Below are 19,035 nucleotides of genomic sequence, written 5' to 3' on the forward strand. Positions count from 1 at the left end.
GAGGGACATGTGGGCTGGGTTATGCGTTATGGCTTTAGTATGAGTGTGTGGCTAGATAGGTGTGTGTAGAGTGCTGGGGCGAGTCGCCACGCCATACCTTCAATGTTGGTGCCCTCGAAGTTCTGAAGGCTGCCGGGGCAAAGGCAGGGCCGATAGTGCCACAGGCAGTCGTCCTCCTGAGTGGGCTGGGCCTGGCCACCCACGTGTGGGTGTGTGTTGTAGAAGTCACAGTAGATGGCTGGGGAAGGGTGCCTGACCGTTAGCACTGAACATCTCTGCTCGAGGCCAGGCCTCCCTGGGAGCTGTGGACTCGGGGTGTGCGGTGACCACCCAGGCACGGGCTCCCGCATGGGCTGGGAACACAGATGAGGGCTGGCGGGCCAGGGCACTCACGGCAGAAGTCAGGGGCCCTCCAGTCCACGCACACGCCTTTGTCCAGGCAGGCCTTGGCATAGGCAGCCACTGCGTCGCACAGACACTCACAGTCTCCTCCCGTGTCACACCCACATGTGTCGCGCACGCAGGCCTCGTAGTAGGGCAGGTGGTACACCTGCAGGTGGGACTGTCACCCTGGGCCACTGCCGCCTTCCACAGCTGAGCTGCGGCTGAGGCTTCTGATCCCCCTGCAGGGCTGGGGGGCTCACCAGAGCCGAGTCCCTTTGCCTGTGTGACCGTGCCTTTGCAGTGCCTCCCTACTTCCTGTGCCCCTGTGCTCGTGAGCTCAGAGCCTGCGTCCAAGCCAGGCTGGCTGGTGCCCCAGGGCCTTTGCACTGCTGCCCTGCCACTGGAGCACCCTTCTCTTGGTCCTCGTGGAGCTCCAGGAATCAGTAAGGACAGATACCCCAGGCCAGGGAGAAGGAATAATCTCCCACCCGAGTGTCTCCTTCCACGGCCATGCACCCCACGCTGGGCTTGTGCCCACGGGTTGGTGGGGTCTGGAAGTGCAATGGACTTCCTGTGATGCAGTAAGAGTGTGGAGGAGGGGCCATCTGCTCCAGCCCAAGCCCCCAGGAGGTCAGCACCCACCTTGCTGTGGCAGGCAGCGAAGGTCTGGCTGTTGATGATGCTGCACTTGCGTTCGGCCCAGGCACGGCGGAAGGCGTTGAGGCTGCAGGGCTCAACTGCTGCACGTGTATCCCCACACAGTGGGCTCTCCTTCCAGGAGTTCACAAACTCCAGCTCACTGGATGCCACGTACCTGCTGCGTGTCTCAAAGTCGTCCTTCATGTTCCCATTGGCATTGCCGCACAAGCCACAGAGGGCATCCTACAGGGTCATGGGGCGGTGGGGGGGAATCAGGGGCTTGGAACCAAAGCCTTGCCTGGAGACCTGGCAGGCTAGGAACCTGGGCGCATGATAGTACCTGGGAGGAGTGGTGTATCTTGATGGAAACACTCATGTGCTTGTTCCAGATGAGCGTGAGGTTGAGCTTCCCAGGAATGTCTGCGTCTAGCACCAGGCTCAGGGCGCTGGGCTGCACCCGGAAGTGCACGCGGGGGTCCTTGCCATGGACTGTGTAGTTGCCATTTGCCATCATGATGGACAGGCCCTGTGGGGTGTGGCTGTCAAGGGCTGCCCGCCCTCACCCTCAACCTGTACCCTGTGCAGATCCAGCACAGACACAAGCAGTGCGCTGGCAGAAGGCTGCAGTGGGGGTGCCACAGGCAGGGCTTCTTGGACAACACTCTCTTGCCCAAGATCTGGCACAGTTAACAGGACTGCAAAATGCCTAGCTGGTGAATAGCCTCTGCCAGGGAGGGCCGTGGGCACCCCACTCTCACCCCTGTCCAGGGCAGGCAGGGGGTTGCACAGGAAGGTGGACCCAGGGGCCTAGGGGTGCTGGCTGGGGAGTGCCCCCCAGGCCCCAGCTGCTCACACCCAGGACAGTCTCGATGGCACGGGAGCAGGTGACTCCCGACTTCCCGCAGATCACGTTTTCTGTCAGAATCTTGAAGGTGGGCTGTGAGCTGTTGGTGCCACAGTCATCCTGCAGGGAGGCAGTGCTGAGCAGGAGCCCCAGCCCCTGTCCCCCATAGCCCCTCACCCACCCACCAGGCAGTACCGTGGCCAGGGTGTACTCGCAGTTGCCATCAAACACGAAGCGCTGCCCGTCAAAGGTCACCACATGGCCCTCTCCATAGAGCACGCAGGTGGATGGGCAGTGGGCGCCCTGCCGGCAGGCCCAGCGCCCCTGCGAGCAGGTGCTGGAAAGAGCGGGTAGTAGGTGGCCCTCCTCCGGTCCACTGCCGTGTCCTGGGACTCCCGAGGACCAGCGCACCTTCAGTATTCCACACGCACACACCCCACCTTCTGATCTCTCCATCTCTGGTTATCCCGCCTCCCCCTGCCCCACCTCCAGACACCTCCAACTCCACACACCCCGACTCTAGATTTGTACCTTCACAACCCCACCTTTGGGTGCCCCTGGCCTGCCGATGAGGTGCAGCTTACCAGGTCTTACAGTCAGTGTGCAGTTCAGTACCCCCCGGGTAGGAGACCCCCGCGAAGTCGCATGGACACTGCTCCGGAGGCACACACTCCCCGCTGGGGTTCTCATAGAGCCCGTTTGCGCAGACGCAGCCGGGCTCGCACTTGGTGGGCACCTGGAGGGAACGTGGGGTCAGTGGCCTCTGCCACCACAGCCCGGCCTTGCTCCGAGACCCCCACTGTACCCCAGGCTCCTGCCTACACCCACCCTGCCTGCTCAGGTCTCTCTGCCCATCAGGCTGGGCCAGGAGCAGTTCCTCCTGATCTCCTCATACACCCACCCCCGCCCGGCCCGGCCCGGCCACAAGGTGGCTGCTGGCGGGGCCGCCCTGCCCCTTACACAGGCGGTGCCGGTGGCCAGCATCTGACAGGTGGGCGCGCACGCGGCCCCGAACTTGTCCTCCGCTGACTGGTCGCAGGACTGGAACCTCTTGGGGGCTGGGCAGGAAGCTGAGGGGCGGGGCAGGAGGGAGCATCAGGTAGGGCGGGAGACAGTGGGGGACCTCCGGGTCATGGGTAGGCTCGGGGACTGTACGTACCCAGGAACATCTGTGGCTGCCCAGAGCAGCTGAGCCGCCCGTTGACGCAGTAGCTGTGAGAGAAGCTGTGAGTGCGGCTGGGAGTCCTGACCCCTACCTGCCATGGCTCCGCCCACAGCGACCCGCCCCATCGGTACCTACTCCCGTCCTGGCCCCGCCCACAGCGCTGGCCCCGCCCACAGCGCTGGCCCCGCCCACAGCCCTGGCCCCGCCCACAGCGCTGGCCCCGCCCCAGGAGGCCCCACCCCCTCCGAGCCTAAGCCCTCACCAGATGCCTCCGTTAATCACGGTGGACTGGTCCGCGGGAAGGAACTTGGAGCTTTCCAGCAAGCAGGGGCACTGTGCCTTGCGCACGCACTCGCCCTTGTGATCCAGGTAGGTGCCCTCGGGGCAGTTGCAGCCGTCCACGGGAATGGCGCTGACGTGGCACTCAGCCTCGGGGTCAGAGAGTGATAGGCATGTGCGGCGGCAGGCCCTGCTGTCGTAGCTGAATGTGCGGTTGCCGGTGCAGGGGACAGCTGCAGGGGACTGGGGTCAGGCTCTCCCGATGGAGCCTGGGCTGGGTCCCCCACCATAGACCGAGAGCCCTATGGCCCGGGAACCCGGCCGGCCAGCACTCACTGCAATTGTCCACACTGCTCCTCCAGCCTGCGAGCGGGACGCCCTGGGAGGCGCAGGCCTGCGCGTAGGCGCCCAGGGCGGCGCAGATGTGGGGGAAGGTCTCCTCATAGTTGCAGGCCTGGTACACGCACCTCTGCGGGTGAGGGGGCCCCCAGGCATGGCTTGGACAACACCCCTGAGGACACAGCCTCCTGTCCTCGAGTGGGGTCCCTGCTGTCTGGGTCGTGCCCCCCAGCCCCTCAAGGCCCCCAGTCTCACCTTGTAGAAGGGTGTGGGGTTCACAGTGGCGTGGCACTTCTCAAATGGGCCGCTCGTCCTCACCAGCTCCGAGCAGTGTGTCTCCGCACACACCTCTAGGGGACAAGTGGCATGGGTCTCCTCTCATCTTCTGACAGGACTGCCCTGGGCCCAGGGTGGCGGCACTGGGGCACTCACTGTTGAGCTGGCTCATGGAGCAGGGGTCAGTCTCACGCTCAAGGGCGGCTGGGCAGTTCCCTGCCCTCCAGGAGTCCACGAAGAGTGTGGCGGTGCCCTCATCAATGCCCATGCTAGTCATGAAGTCATCAGTGGTGTCCCCGTTGAAGTTGCCACAGAGCCCTGAGCCAGCCAGACGTGAGGGTGACTGAGATCTGACCTGGCCTCCTGTGTCCCCTGCCCAAAGCTCTTCTCTCCAGCTGTGCCTGGCCAGGGGCCATTGCTGGCCTTGCATGGCCATTCCTGGGGCCCTGGAGATGCGAGCGCCCCAGATGTGGAGACTGACCTGACCCTTGCTTGTCCGCTCCCCCATCTGTACCCTACTGCTGACCGCGGCAGGGGTGAGGTGATGTGGGACAAAACTCACCTTTGGTTTGGCCTTGGAACTGCGGCCCAACAGTGATGTACACCTGGAACACGGGGTGCAGCTGGACCACAAGCTGCAGCCCGAAGGCAGTGGCCATCTGGAGGTGGGTAGATGTCTGCCTGAAGATGGTGATGTTGCCTGTAAGGACACAGTGCTCAGCGGCTGCCCAGCCTGGTCTCACCCAGGGCTGCTGCTGCTGCGGGTGTGAGCACCTACGTGTCTTATACGGCAGCCACTTGGTGTCTCCATGGTTGGTGATCACCTCGTCCTCTGAGATCATGATTTTATCCTGAAGAGAGGGTGGCTCAAGTCAGGGGAAGAGCAGGGCAGGCACCAGTGAGCAGGAACGCAGCAGGGCTGTGGGGCAGGTGGGAGGCCTTACCTTCCGAGACAGGTAGATGACAGCAGTCAGGGAGGTCTCCGAGTGTGAGTAGCCTGACTTCTCATACACCGCCATGAGAGTGCCCTCGTCAGGGAGCTGTGGGCTCTGTGAAGGGGGCCCAGGCATGGAGGGGTGCCCACACAAACCCAAGCATGTCCTACTTGCTTGATCTCAGATGTGCCGGCTGTCCACCCAGCCCCAAGCCTATCATACCTGGAGGAGGATGTAGGTGCAGGTGCCGTGGAAGCGGTAGGGCCTGGTGTCGAACGTGGTGACAAAGGAGCCACCTTCCAAGGAACAGGTCCCAGGACATGGCTTCTCTGTACATGTCCAACGGCCTGTGGTGCACTGGCTGTGGGTGGGCACAGAGTGATGCGGGGCAGATGGGGCCCCAGAGCCTGTGCTCTCCCCTGCCAGTGCCCAGTGCTCACCAGGTCTGGCAGGCTGCTTCTCGGACCTCGCCAGGGCTGTAGACTGCCCCATTGAGCATGCAGGGGCACTGGCTGAGCGGCACGCACGTGTGATTTAGGGAAAGGTCGTCAAGCACCATTCCTGCAGGAGAGGTTGTCCTGGTCCTGGCCAGACCCACCTCCCCTGCTGGGCCTTTCCCACGTCCCAGCTGTCCCAGGTGCCCACAGAGCTCCTCCTCTCAGCCCTGGCCGGACCCAGCCCTGTTGGCATCTTCCACCGCCGTGACGCCTGGCTGTGTGCCGCATCTCACCCAGGTGGTACAGTCCCGCAGGTGTGCATACACAAGCTTCCTTTAAGCCCAGCTCTGAGCCACCTTGCCCAGCTGTGCTCAGACCCCTGTGGACACTGTCTCCCATGAGCTTGTGAGAATACCCTGGGGTCCCAGGCAGTGAAAACTGTGGTTTTGCCACAGCTGAGGGCCTTGCAGTGGGGACTCAGCAGGGTGCTGAGCTGGGCAGTCAGGGTGAGAGCTGGCGACTCCAGGCCCTGGGCGTGGCTCTGGGCTCCCAAGGGGAGAGACTTTGCATCAGGGTTAAGGTTGTATTAAGGTTAGGGTCAGCATCAGTGTCAGTGTCAGGGTAGCTAGAGATGGGGTAGAGTCTGGGTTAAGTTTTAGGGTCAGGTTTAATGGCAAAGTTGGGTTTAGGGGTTAGAGTCAGGGTCACAGTTAGGGTCAGAGTCAGGGGCAAGGTTAGGACTAGGGGTCAGGGTCAGGGAGGGTGCTGGCATCACCTTACCCTCTGGGCAGAAACAGCCGAAGGTGCAGGAGCTGGGGCAGCTGTGCCAGGGGTTGGAGCAGGTCCGGGTGCAGGCTGCACCACACTCTTGGTACTCCTGGCTGGCGGGGCACGGGCCCAGTGCTGCGCAGAGTTCAGTGTGTTGGGGTCCTGCTCTCTTTGCACCCTCACCCTGCCCTGCTGCCCTGGCACTCACAGCAGAGACTAGGGCTCCGCCAGCGGCTCACAGGCTGGCCCACCAGGCTGCAGCGGCGTGAGAACTCCGACAGTGTGGCGCAGCTGCAGTTGGGCTGCCTAGGCTGGCGGCACGTTGCCAGGTCAGCCTGACAGCTATGCACCAGGGGCTCCTTGGGCACGTCGCAGGTGGGGGACACCAGGGCCAGCAGCTGGGCGCAGGTCTGGGCCTGGGGGCGGGGGAGCTTAGTCACGCCCAGGCCATAGACACGTGGAGATCGGGCACCTGGTCTGCCTCAGGGCCAGGGGGCCGTGACCCCGTCGCCTCACGTACATCCTTGGCACGCAGAGTGGGGCTGCTGGGAATGACCTCATAGGCACAGATCTCATTGGGGTCATCAAGCTTCTGCAGTGCAGCGAACTTGTGGGGTTCCAGGAGTTTGCCTGGGGATGGGGAATGGAGTCAGCACCATGAGGCTGGATCTCCTGAGGCCTGGCTTCCTCCTATCCCTGCCCACCTACCATCTTCGCTCATGAAGTCGTTGTCCACATTCCCATCGAAGTCCCCACACAGCCCGCACATCTGGCCCATGTACTTCCTCTCCACCAGGACCTGTGGTGGGTGATGGGCAATGCTGGGGTCTGCCCCCAGCTCCCAGCTAGGCCCTGACCACCCTGCACCTCCTCCAGGCTCTAAGTCTCACTGAGTCCTCCTTATTTTCAAATGGAGGACAGCCACCACCATGCCCAGGTTGCTGCCAGTGAGGGTGCAGCAGAGGGACCCTGCCTGCCTGCCCCACATGCTCACCATGAGGTGGGGGTCTGGGCCCCACAGCACCACCAGCTCCAGTTCTAGCTGCTTGGCTACCAGCTGCACGCTCTGGCCATAGGGTGTGATCCGAAGCCCGTTGCTGGTGTAGGGCAGGCTGACGACCCTGTGGGTGAGAGTGGTCAGCAGCTGGCCCTGGTCCTCTGGCTTAGGGCCTGGCCTGGCTCTTTGACCTACCCCACGTCCTTGACAGAGATGGTGCCGTTGTCCACAGTGATGGCGGAGGCCCCCAGCTCTACAATGATCCGGGAGATGCTTCCGTCCAGCCCTCGCCTCAGCTGCACACTGAAGGCGGGTGGTGTTTCCTTGCAGATGGCCGCAAAGATGTAGTTGCAGGTCCCCGAGAAGTCATAGGCTTGGTGGTCAAAGGTGGAGAAGTGGCTGGTGCCCCATGTGGAGCACCAGCCCTTGTCTGGGGCTGTGGAGACAGTGGCAGGGTCTTGAGGCCCTGTGTCCCGCCCAGCAGGCCGGGTGAGCTGGGCACTTGGGGCGCATGCTAGACCTCTCTGCCCACCCACCCTGCCCATCTTTTTCTGCATCTTACAGGACTGTGGGCTGTCCTGGGCGCTGGGGCCTGTGTCATTTCCAGCCAGGGAATCTGTAAGACAGGATGTGGCCTCTCAGCCCCAGCTCACCTGCTGCTCAGCCAGTGACTGCAGCTGGGGTAGCTCTGGGTCTTTTGCCAGTGGATCTTCTTTTGAGGACCCCACCCCAGGCCATGCTCTCGCTGAGAATTCACGAGTGTGTATAGGAGTGTGTGTCACCTCGCGTGAAGTCCTTGGCCCCCGTAGCCCAGGAGTGCAAAGGTGGCATGCCCAGGCCTGCAGGGACGCAGTCCATACTGGGTCCCATCCTTATCCCCTCAGTAGGGGAGGTGGCTGGTTCTCCACTGTGGTGCGGCTCTGCCCTCCCTCAGTCTCTCTCTTCACTCTCTTCAACCACTGGTTCAGTATGGGCATAGGCTCCTGTCTGCCATCACTGGAGGCCTGGTGTGCACCCTTCCTGGGAGGGCACACGTGCATGTGTGCACACAATGGACACACACAGGGATGTGTTCATGCACAGGCACACACACATGCATACACATCTGTGTGCACAATGGATACACACATACATACATGTGTGCACATACTCGTGCACATGCACACAGATGCATTTGCACATATGCACACACACAAGCACGCATAATACACATGTCCACATATAGGTGTGCACACATGCAAGTGCACAAAATATACAATACACACATACATGCATCCACATGCTCACATGACACACATGCCTAGGCGTGGACATCCATGTGTGCACATAGACTAGCACACACATGCACAGGCATATGTGCACACATCTATACTATGCACATTCATACACACATGTCCACATGAGTACACACATGCACACATGCCAACACACACACTGTTATACACAAAATATGCACACACAACAGGCACACACATACACAAGGCACAGGCACACACACATTTGGATGCACACACATGTTCATGCATGCAGCAACACACAGGCACACGTGTTCACACATGCACAGCCTCCCCATCCCCATTTATAGCTGAAGCCGGTGGCAGTGAAGAGTGGTAGGAGGGTAGGTGAGAATCAGGCATGCAGTGCCTGAGGGCCTGTGATGTGTGCGGATCCCGGGCTCGTGGCCAGGTTTTGTGCAGGACACACTACCCTATGGGTGGCTAGCCTTGGAAGGCAGTCTGAGAGCCTGTTCTACCTCTCTCCTCTCTGTTCCACTGCTCCTCTGTCCTGTCCTGCACCTCCCACTCCTCTGGCTGCCCCCAGAGTGGGCCTGTCTCCAGTGGCACCCATGTCCAGCTCTGAGCCACACTGTGAGGCTGAGCACAGCCAAGCCTTCCTGTTTCCCCTGAGCTGTGCTTTAGATGTCTTCCTACTTCTTCCTCCTTGGCACCTTCAGCCCGTAGAGGGCCCTGAAGCTGAGGTGACATTGCCATGGAGATGCCCAGGTGGCAAGGGTCACTGTGACCGCAGGGCAGGGCAGGGTGGCTGAAAAGTAGCCCTGCCTGGCTCTGCAGTGCCTACTCCCTTCTCAGCCCCTCCACATGATCCGTCCCTTCCTGGTGTGCAGCCCAGGCTGGGCAGGTGTCTGTGTCCAGTGAGGTGCACAGTGAGGCCCTGAGGGTGTGATTATACGTCCCATCTCTGTCCAAGCCCACTTGCTCCCCAGCTCTGGCAAGCTTTGCATATTATGGTGCTCCCCCCTGCTGTCAGGGTGCACACATTTCTGGGATACACTGTGTGCCTAGGGTGGGGTGGGGGTGCTTGGCCAAGGCACTGTGGGCCCTGGCCAGGCAGGAAGGAGCCCTTGGTGATGGTGTGAAATAGCCAGAGGGCCTGGCACTGGTGGGCTCACATCAGATGTAGGCCCTTTCTGTGCATTGTGTGTGGCTGGTACCCAGGGGTCCCGTGTCCATCCTAGGCAGGGGATACTCACTGTGGGCCTGGGCCTGGTGTCTCTGCCCCTGTCCTTCCTGGGATGATGTCAGGGAGGTGGCTGCCCTGCCCCCAGACTGGCCGCTCTGGGAACACAAGCCTCCCATGTCCCTGGATGGACCCTCTGGGCTCAGTTTCCCCACCTTCCCTTGGGAGGTGCTGCTGGGTCAACTCCCAGGCTCCTCTTGGCTCCAGGCCCCCCAGGTGCTCCATCTACCCATGGGTGCCTCCCTTCCATCCAGTTTCCTGAGTCTCCACCTCCTGCCAGGCCACCTGTGCTGTTGTCTGTCCACTGACCCTCCCGGGCACCTCGCCCACCACCCCCGGCCTTGCTCAGCCCTGGATTGGCATGGGGCAGCCAGTGCACGTCATGTTCTTCTACACGCTTGGCAGCCTGCCTGCTGGTACTTCCCACCAACCTAGCCCCATGACCCCATCATCTGCCTCCCTTGGGCCACGCTAAGTTGTCCCTCAAAAACATGTGCTGAAATGTGGGGCCTCCAGTTCCCCCAGCCTCTGATGGGCCTCATTCCATCCTGATTCTGAACCTGCCACGTGGCCACACGCAGCAGTGCATGGTGGGGAGGCCTGGGAGCAGGTCACATGCGTGGGAATCAGGGCTGCCTGTGCTCAGCCTGCAGGCTTTATCGGCTGTGCTTTCGCCAGCAGCCTCTCTGATGCCTTGTGGCTGAGCCAGGGAACGGGCTGTACTTGGACAGGGGGTGGGGCTGCAGGGCTCACAGTGCGCCCTGGCTCCTCTGGAGAGCGGGCTGCAAGGAGAGGCAAGCATCGAGCCTGCCGTGGGCCTTGTGCCCACCCCAGTGCCATCCTCCTGGCACACAGTGTGGGTCTCCGGCCCTGCACCACCACTGGTACCCAAGCAGCTTTCAGGCTGTCGCCCACCGGTGCGGCCATGGGGCCTCACGCGCCCAGCACTGGCCCCTGGGTGTGGACCCCACTCACCAGCTATGCGCAGGGCTGCCCCGCAGGGCAGCAGCAGCAGCAGCAGCAGCCTGGGCCCAAGCATGGTGCTGGCTCTGGCAGGAGAGAGGTCGCTGCTGCCACCTGTGCGACTCGGGCAGCCAGCGCTGCCCGCCTTATATAGGGGTGGCGGCCCTGCCCTGGCCATTCCCACCTGCACCCCACGCATGGGCTAGTGGGGCCAAACAGGATCTGGGTGCTGCCTTATCAGCACTCAGCCTTCTTTGGAAAAATCTGCAGCGGCCAAAAGTGGCCCAGTTATCGCCGCTCCCAGTGGGGCGCTGACACACCCCAGGCCCCCAACAACTTGTGGGGCCAGTCTGGGGGCAGAGACTGCCAAGGCCCTCCCTACTACCTGCACAGGGACACTGTCAGCCACACGTCTGGGTGGTCAGCATGGGCCATCAGGAGGGCTCCCCACATGGGCATCCCCAGCCCATCCTGGAACTCTGAAGTACATGTCCCGTGGGGCCTCCTTTGTCCTGGTCTTTTGTCGAGGCAAGGACCCCGGAGTGAACTCAGCATGGAGGGTGTGGGCCTGACTTGGATGGGCCCCTTTCTAGGGCCTGAGGGGTCCCTGGGATGTCTATTTATCCCTCCCTGGAGGCTCTCTTCCCCTGGCCTCCTGGGAGGGGGCAGAAGCTGCCCCCCAGTGGGCAGGGCCCCCACACCATTGGCAGGCACTGTTCCCTGGGCGCAGGAGTGGGGCTCAATCCTCAGAGCTGCCCATTTCAGGAACCCATTTGTGGGGGCATTGGGGACATGGTGCCTGGGGTATACTTGGTCTCAAACCCACTGGGAGAACCAGAGGCTCCTGGGTAACATCTGGGGCAGGGCACATGCCAGCACCTGGAGGGGCTGGAGCTGTGGCTGGGGCCAAGTTTGGGGTGATGCGGACGCCAAGACCCTGCCACCTCTTGCTGGCTGGAGACAGCTCTGACAAGCTGCAGGGATTGTCCAGTCCCATGGGGAGCCCGGCAGCTTGGGCACAGGACTCTCCTCCCTGTGGGGGTGGCTCTGGCATACCTCATGGAGAGCCAGTGTTGAGAGTGCCCCCACGCAGCCTCGGCACAGACCTGCCTGTCTCAGTTCTCCAAGTGGGCTGCTGCCCATTGTACAGACAGCAGAGTTCTGAGTTCACAGTCCCTACCCACCCCCTTTTGCACACCAGAGGCTGCCCTTCCCCAGATGGAATCCCACAACCGCGTTAGCTTAGATCAACTTCGGTTTTAATAGGATGCTGCTTGGGGCTAAAGTGTAGCTCAGTGGTAGACTGCATGAACAGCATGTATGAGGTACTGAGTTTGAGTCCCAATATCAAAAGGAAAAAAACAAAAACAATCCCCATGGCTTTTGTAGATAATTGCTGTCCATATATGGGAGATGGGGAAGGTGACTGTGCACTCCATGGCTCCTGGACATCTTGTCCTTGGCCATTTCTTAACACACTCAGGATCAGCACCTCAGGGGGAAGCTGAGGAACAGGAGGTGGCAAGAGAATGGAGTGGTCATAGCTGTGCCTGCCTCATCGGTCTGGGCATGGGGCAGGCGAGGAGTAGGATCTGGGTGGGTCACTACCTAGGGCGGCCAGTGCAGGAGGGCACGAGTCACTGATGGTGTGGCTGGGAGCCCCGCATCCTGCTTCTGCATGGGTGCACCTGTGCAAGTGAGTGCCATGAACCAGCAAGGGCATGCATGCCTGTGCACACACGTGTGTGTGCAGACGTGTGAGCAGATGTCTGTGTGCATGTGTGCCCTGTGTATACGTGGATACCTCCGTGCCCGCAAATGTGCAAGTGCCTGGGCGTGTGTGAGTGTGTGTGAGGGTGCAGGCAGATGGCCATTCATCACGTGCATGTATGCATGTGTGCCTGTGCATATGTGCATGCCTAAGTGTCAGCGATGTGCTTAGCATGTATGTGTGTGTAGGCCTATGCAAGGGAGTGCATGCATGTGTAGCTATGTGTGCACGTATGCAGTGAGTGCTTGTGTATGTGCCCTGGCCTGTATCAGCATAAGTGTGCATGCTCATGCACATGTATGTGCATATAAGCATGCACAGAGATGGTGGTGCATGCTCACATACATGCACACATGTGCCTTACTCAAGTACCCATTTCAGTCACCAGTGTGTCTTGTATGTGTACCTGTGTGTGCAAGTATGCACATGTGTGGCAATGTGTACATTGTGTACACATGCATGGCTATGTATGTGCTTGCTTATGTGTCAATGAACACTTGTGCACATGTATGTTAAGTGTGTGCAAACATGTAGCATATAGCTCTGTGTAAGTGCTTGTTTGTGTTAATAAGTGCATATGTGCCTGTGTACAACTGTAAGTGTGCAAGTAGGTGTGCAGGTGGCCATGCATTGTGTGCACTTATACATACATGCACTTGTGTATGCACACATGCACTGTGTGAGTGTACATATGCCTGTGCACATGTGTGTTGAGTTTCTGCATTTGCAAGGGTGTAGCCTATGGTTGTGCGTGCATGTGTGCATATGTGCAGCTGTGTACATGTGTATGCCTATGCAACTATGTGTGTATGGGTACATGCTCATGTGTGTTAATAAGTGTACGTGTGTCCATGGATGTGCATGTCATCCACATGTGTGAGTGTGCATGTGTGTATGAGTGCATCAGCAAGCATGCCCATGTGTGTGCGTGCATGTGTGCTCACATGTGTGCAGGTGACCCCTGCATTCCAGGGTCTCCTTCCCCCGTGTGCCCGGGGCTGCAGGCACCCCAGAGAGTGCATAGCCCTGCTGAGCTGGCAACCTGGGTCCAGGCTGAATCTTGGTAGGCCCAGCAGCTTTAGGTGCCAACCCCTCTCCATTTGCTGTTTGTGGGCATTGACGCTGAATGGCGCATTTGTCCCCTGGCCCAGCTGCGCGTCTGCATTGGCACGTGGCTGCGAGGAGGTGAGATAAGAGTGTGTGTAGCTGTTGTTCCTGGTGCACTCAGCGATAAGACCCAGGTTCCGCTGGCTTTGGGAAGCGGAACCAGTGGCCAGACAAGGGGATGATTGTCCACTCCTGTCCAGCTGGGACCTCTGCTCTCCACACCTCTGCACCTAGTGACCTGAACAGCGGTCACTAGGGCCCAGGCCTGGCCAGCAAACAGAGATTTGGATGGACTCCAGGTTCCTAGGTCCACAGTGTGTTGGGATAAGAAAGAGTTAATATAGAGACGTGCTAAATAGCCTGCAGGGCGTGTGGGACGAGGAAAAAGAACACAGGGCAGCAGTAGCTGCAGGAGTGACAAGAGCACTCGGAGCTCAAGCTCAAGAGCACTCGGAGCTCAAGGACGCCCTGTCTTTGTGTCCTTGCTCCCAGATGCTAGCAGGCTCTCACGTATAGTACAGCCTAAACATTAGTCCTGGACACATAGGATGGAATCTTGTTATGTTCACCTAAAGTAACCTGAAGGCTGAGATTCAAGATACATAAAAATAGACCAAAGGTGGGCGGCAGCCTTTTTGCTTGAGCCCTTGCTTTGCTTGCATTGAATGTCTGTGTGTCTTTGTTTGCGGCCAGCGCCCGTGAGTCTTTCCCAACAACAGTGAGTGCTGCCCATTCAGAGGTGGCTTCGGGATGGCCACAATAAGGACAGTGGCCTCTGCCCCTGGGAGGTGCTTCTGGAAAGGTCAGGAGCAGACTTATCTGACTCCCCGCACAGCCAAGCCTGGGTGTGCTGTGTGTGTCTTACTTGTGCAGGGGCAGAGTGGACCCACTGGCCGGCTGCTTGCCCTGTCCACAAAGCCGAGCATGACTGCCCTTGGGTGAAAACCTATCCCCAGGGAGCAGCTGCTGCCCACCCAGGCCAAGGACAGAATGCGCAGGACATGTTTCAGTCCTAGGAGCAGGACTCGGCATAGGCTCAGGGCCACTTGCGTGTGCCTCTGGAGGGGTGACCGCTGACGCTGCCCTTGTGGGTCAGGCAGCAGCAGGCTGGCCCTGGCAGCTCAGCTTTGGAGAGGAAGGCAAACAGGTGACACTGGGTGCAGAGTGGCTGAGGCAGCAGCCAGCCTGGGCCCTGCCACTCCATGAGATCTGTGCTCTGTCTGTCCCTGTAGGGGGCTCCCCCAGCATCCCTGTGTCCCTTGTACAGGCCAGGCATTCTGTCCCTGGACAGTTTGCCTCAGTGCATGGGGTGAATCTGCACCCTTGTCCTCCTTCAGGGACCTGCTGCCATGCTCCCTCAAGCTCCTGTTCTGGACCTCATGTCCTCATCGGTCCCAGGCCCCATCACCTCCAGCTGCTGGTCCACACTCTGGCCACCCCTGCCTCTAGTCCTTGCAGACACCCTGGCCGGGCAGGAGGTGACCAAAGAGCTGGTAGCTGAGTGCTGTGGCTGAGCCTGGGGACTGGAGGACAGCATGAGCCCTTGTGGACCCTGTGTGTACCATCACCCTCAGCCCCTTGGTGCCTGGCTAGGCCAAGGTGACTGACCCTTGCCAATCAGTGGCAAGTAGCTGGGTAGGGAGGCTGCTGCCAAAGCCTGGGACATGGGTCTTTTGTGGGTTGGGCTCACTGCATCCCCCTGGGCTGGGCCTCCTCTCTTCTGTCCTCAGCCCTGTGCTATGGCCACTGGAGGACCAGGGACTATAGGGCAGGTGACTCTGCCTGGGGGATTCCCGGCCTGCAGGGGCAGGGCAGGTTGGGCTGGCCAGGGTCGAGGTGGGCGGGGGCAGGACATCCCCTGGCTCTAGCTGTAGTGCCCCGAGCTTGAGGGGGCCAGGGAGAGGGTCAGTGCTAGCCCACAGCTGTGTTGAGTCTTGGGAGGAGCTATGGGCCGCCTCCCTCCCCCACCTTACGGGAGGACTGATGCCTGGCCCACAGCCCCTGGGGAGGAGTTGTGAGGGCCAGGCCCCACAGGGGAGGTCATAGCGCTACTTTCAGGCCCTCAGCCAGGGCCAGCAGGGAGTGAGCAGCTGGGCTCCTGCACTGACCTGTAAGGTGCTGAGTGAAAGGCAGGCAGATAAGGCTGGTGGGCGGGCCCTGTGGGATTGCGGCCGTAGGGCTTTCCTGCCTTGCCTGGGCTTGGCGAGGGTGCGGGCTGTGAGGGTAGGAAGGGACTTCAAGGAGAAGGGTGCAGATGGAGCGGGGAGGGCCTTGGAAGCCTGGAGCCCTCCTGCCATCACAGGCAGGTGGGCTTGGGGCCCCAGAGGGCCCTGAAGCACCACCTATGGCCTGTGAGGGTAGAACAGCCAGGCTGGAGGAGGGCCAGGCCTCCAGGAGCAATGGTAACTGAGGACGAGTGGTGCGGCAGCTTTCAGGGGAAGAGTGGTGTGCGTAGCGCAGGACTGCACAGGGCCTCCATGGAGTCAGGGCCGCGTGGAGGATGTGGAGAAGGTAGGCTTTCCCCATGTGGGCTTCCAAGGGACAGGTGGACTCCGGAGCCCAGAGAGCTGGGGCCCTGGTCAGCTGGGCTGTGACTGGCTCCTGCTTTGCAGCGGCTGTCTGTGTACCTGGCTGGGGTGGGGGTGACCGCAGAGTGAAGAGGTGGACTGTCCAGATCTCCCACAGAGCCTGGCTTGTACTGCTGGCCCTGGACAGTTGCTCAGCTTGTTGTAGCTTGGGTTGGCCACAGATGGGCTTTGGAACACATCAGAGGGCACGGTGCTCTGTGGGTGCAATGACCTATCCTTGGCTGTGGCCTGCCGGAGCTCTCTGAGAGCTGTGCCCGCTGCTCCTGCACAGCCTGAGGGTCCCACCAGTGGGGCCAGCTGTGTGCTGTGGTCCGATGGTGTGCAGAGCGGTCCGCAGGCTCCTCAGTGCCTCTCTGAGGGATGTTCTCTGACCACGGCTCCCCTGCGGAGGTGTCCTTCAAACCTCCACCCATTTCCAGTTGGGCTGTTCGGTTCTTCAGCCTCCCCCGGCTGTTGCCTTCCCATCCCTCCATCCGTTTTCCCTGTCTTCTTTCATCTTAGTCAAGTGCTTGTTGTAACTTGGTTTTTCCTGCTTTGCCACAACCCTGTTTGTTACTTTATAGTCACCTAGGGTTTCGGTGTCTAACTTCTCCAGTCTGCCTCCCAGAGGTAGCTGAGGGATAGCATCTTGCACAGAATAAGAACCTCCAGGCGGCACGGCTATACCTGTCTCCTCCCCAGACTTGTGCACTACATGGCCACGTGGCTGTGTGTCACAAACTCACTGCATCACTGGTTTGTGTGATCAGTAATCTCTTGGATTGAACTCCTTAGTAGTTGGCCAGTAGTGGATCAAGGGCAGAGCACTTGTGGAGTCTGCGCAAGGCCTGGGTTCCACCCCTGGCACTGCAAAAATAAAGAAATAGAGGACGATAGAAGGAGGAGGAGGAGGAGGAGGAGGAGAAAGAGAAAAAGGAGGAGGACGAAGAGGAGGAGGAGGAGGAGACGACCGACGAGAGTTTGTGTGTGTGGCCACGTTACCACCCTGGCCTGTACTCTGTCCTGTCTTCCTTCCAGGTGGAGGAGGACAGTTGCAGCCTCTGCCAAGGTCCTGTGCTCCTGAGTTCAGCCTCCAGGATGAGAGGTCCTGTGGTGTGCGTGGTGCAGCTCTGTCCAAGCCATCTGTGCCGGCTCCATGGCCCCCTCCATACCCCATGCCTGGCCATCTGGTCATGATCTGGGGGAGCTTGCTCGCTGGATACCCTGCGTGGGTGGCTGTCCAGTCAGCATCGCGTGTGGAGACATTTTGCCCGCCATTTCCCCAGCTTCCCCTTCCTGAGCATCTCTGACTCTGTGACCTCACACACGGGGCTGCCCCTTTGGCGCTGCCAGGGCCGGCGCAGGCTAAACTCCTGCCTTGCTCCCACGTCCTCGGTGCATCTCCTCAGGGCCTCACCTGCTGTTCCCCATCTGTGCGAGGTCGTTTGCCTGGCGGGAAGTGCGGTCGGGCTCTTCCCCTACACCTCTGTGCTCCTTCCTCTGCTCCCCACGCCTGCCCTGCCACAGGGGTCTGGCAGCACATGGTGCAGCGCAGTGACCATCTTCATAGCTGGCACCACACGGGCCATCCTGGCTTTGCAGTTTCTCCTTCTGGTTGTAGCTGGATCGAGCTTTTCCCGCTGCCAGGCACTGACACAGTGCTGTCTCTGGATCCCTAAACGTGCCTGGAGCTGAGCTGAGCTGGAAATGGAAGGATGCTTAGTGCTTCCCTTAGGGGGAGCTGTGCTGCTCTGAGGTGACAAGTGCTGCCGAGGGCAGGCCCTGTGTAGGGCCTGCCCTGCCCCCAGGACACTGCCCACGCCAGCTCCTGTAGCCACTGCTGCCTTCTGCCCTGCCCGGGTCTCCAGGCTCAGTGGTCTCTGCCTGGAATGCCCAGGGCAGGGCTCTGTTGAGTGCTGGAGGGGCCAGGTGGCCCTCTGCTGCTGGAGCAGAATGAGCAAGGCAGATAACCCATAAAGACAGGGCTGTCCTGGCTCATGGACTCCAGGTCCCAGTGCCTGCTGCCTGAGGCAGCACACGGAGGCGGAGCCCAGGGCAGAGCTGTGCAGCTCAGCTCATGGGGCCAGAAGTGAGAGAGGAAGTGGAGGGGCCAGAGTCTATTGTCCTTTTTGAGGATGTCCCCATAGGACTAGAAGACCCCCACCCCAGTTCTCAGGGCTCCCACTGCATGTGACCAGCCTGTGAGCTGCAGCATGGCCTTAGGGACACTCTGGGGCCACAGCAGCAGTTTCTGTGGCCTTGGCCTCTGAGTTCAGCTCTGTCCTGCCCATCTTCAGCCAGCCCGGTCAGTCTGGACCCTTAGTGGCTCCTCCTCGGTCCCTCCTGGCCACATTGTGGGAGCTCTCTCCAGCCTGAGACCTGGGCAAGCATTTGCTGTGCACAGTAAGCTGCCAGATCTACATGTAGAACTGGGAATCCTGATGCAGGCGAAGCTGGAGAAGAGGGAGCTTAGAGGAGATAAGGTCTGTGGAATGGGCTGGTGCCAGTCCAGTGCCAGTCCTGGAGAGCCCCACAGCAAGATCCCAGAAGCCTCCCAAGACCCAGGCTTCATGCTGGCTCAGGCATCTTGTGGCAGGAAACGCAGGCTGCTGAGCGCCACGGCCTAAGTCACAGTCTCTCAGGATCTCTGTCCCCGAGCCCCAAAGCCCTCTCTGAGCCTGCTTTTTTGTGCATCTCCCTTTCTGCTCATTAAATTCAGCCTCTGCCACCTTGCTTGCTGGAGACCAAAGCCCCTGATGGCTGAGTCCTGCTTCATTTTAGAACTGTGAAGTGGCACAGTGAATAAGGTGGATGAGCTAGGAAGAAGTACCTCAGCCAGGCCAACCTGCCTGTGAGTGGGTGGCCCTTGCCTGGCTAGGCCTGGCCTGGGTGTCAAGTCAAGCCACGGGGCAGCCTGTTACCTCTCCTGTGCTGCTGTCCCCGATGGGCTGTGGGGACCAAGTGTGGTGAACGAGATTCACCCTGGGACACAGGTTCTCACGGGCCAGCACTGCATGTGTTTAGGTGGATTCCTCACTGGCCTCGAGTCACTGAAGTGATCCCGTTTCCAGATCCACTTCCCTCTC

At 60.3% G+C, this 19,035-nt stretch overlaps 1 protein-coding gene across 1 annotated transcript in view; it reads right to left on the reverse strand.

The window, feature by feature from the left end:
- Muc6 (mucin 6, oligomeric mucus/gel-forming) overlaps positions 1 to 10,580 on the reverse strand; it is a 19,794-nt gene extending 9,214 nt beyond the window's left edge. The window contains exons 1-26 of the mRNA XM_023722902.1: positions 10,517 to 10,580; positions 7,626 to 7,679; positions 7,259 to 7,499; positions 7,061 to 7,187; positions 6,775 to 6,865; positions 6,587 to 6,696; positions 6,275 to 6,482; positions 6,079 to 6,201; positions 5,302 to 5,422; positions 5,084 to 5,222; positions 4,871 to 4,975; positions 4,705 to 4,777; positions 4,489 to 4,626; positions 4,083 to 4,244; positions 3,906 to 4,000; positions 3,648 to 3,780; positions 3,295 to 3,544; positions 3,027 to 3,079; positions 2,828 to 2,937; positions 2,452 to 2,603; positions 2,063 to 2,204; positions 1,877 to 1,987; positions 1,364 to 1,549; positions 1,027 to 1,266; positions 394 to 550; positions 98 to 238 (exon numbers count right to left, since the gene is read on the reverse strand). Coding sequence (XP_023578670.1) covers positions 98 to 238; positions 394 to 550; positions 1,027 to 1,266; positions 1,364 to 1,549; positions 1,877 to 1,987; positions 2,063 to 2,204; positions 2,452 to 2,603; positions 2,828 to 2,937; positions 3,027 to 3,079; positions 3,295 to 3,544; positions 3,648 to 3,780; positions 3,906 to 4,000; positions 4,083 to 4,244; positions 4,489 to 4,626; positions 4,705 to 4,777; positions 4,871 to 4,975; positions 5,084 to 5,222; positions 5,302 to 5,422; positions 6,079 to 6,201; positions 6,275 to 6,482; positions 6,587 to 6,696; positions 6,775 to 6,865; positions 7,061 to 7,187; positions 7,259 to 7,499; positions 7,626 to 7,679; positions 10,517 to 10,580 — 3,526 coding nt within the window. The remainder of the gene's footprint in view (positions 1 to 97; positions 239 to 393; positions 551 to 1,026; positions 1,267 to 1,363; positions 1,550 to 1,876; positions 1,988 to 2,062; positions 2,205 to 2,451; positions 2,604 to 2,827; positions 2,938 to 3,026; positions 3,080 to 3,294; positions 3,545 to 3,647; positions 3,781 to 3,905; positions 4,001 to 4,082; positions 4,245 to 4,488; positions 4,627 to 4,704; positions 4,778 to 4,870; positions 4,976 to 5,083; positions 5,223 to 5,301; positions 5,423 to 6,078; positions 6,202 to 6,274; positions 6,483 to 6,586; positions 6,697 to 6,774; positions 6,866 to 7,060; positions 7,188 to 7,258; positions 7,500 to 7,625; positions 7,680 to 10,516) is intronic.
- Between the last annotated feature and the right edge of the window lie 8,455 nt (positions 10,581 to 19,035).

Source organism: Octodon degus, unplaced genomic scaffold (genome assembly GCF_000260255.1).
Source record: "Octodon degus isolate 3935 unplaced genomic scaffold, OctDeg1.0 scaffold00093, whole genome shotgun sequence".
Lineage (NCBI taxonomy): Eukaryota > Metazoa > Chordata > Mammalia > Rodentia > Octodontidae > Octodon > Octodon degus.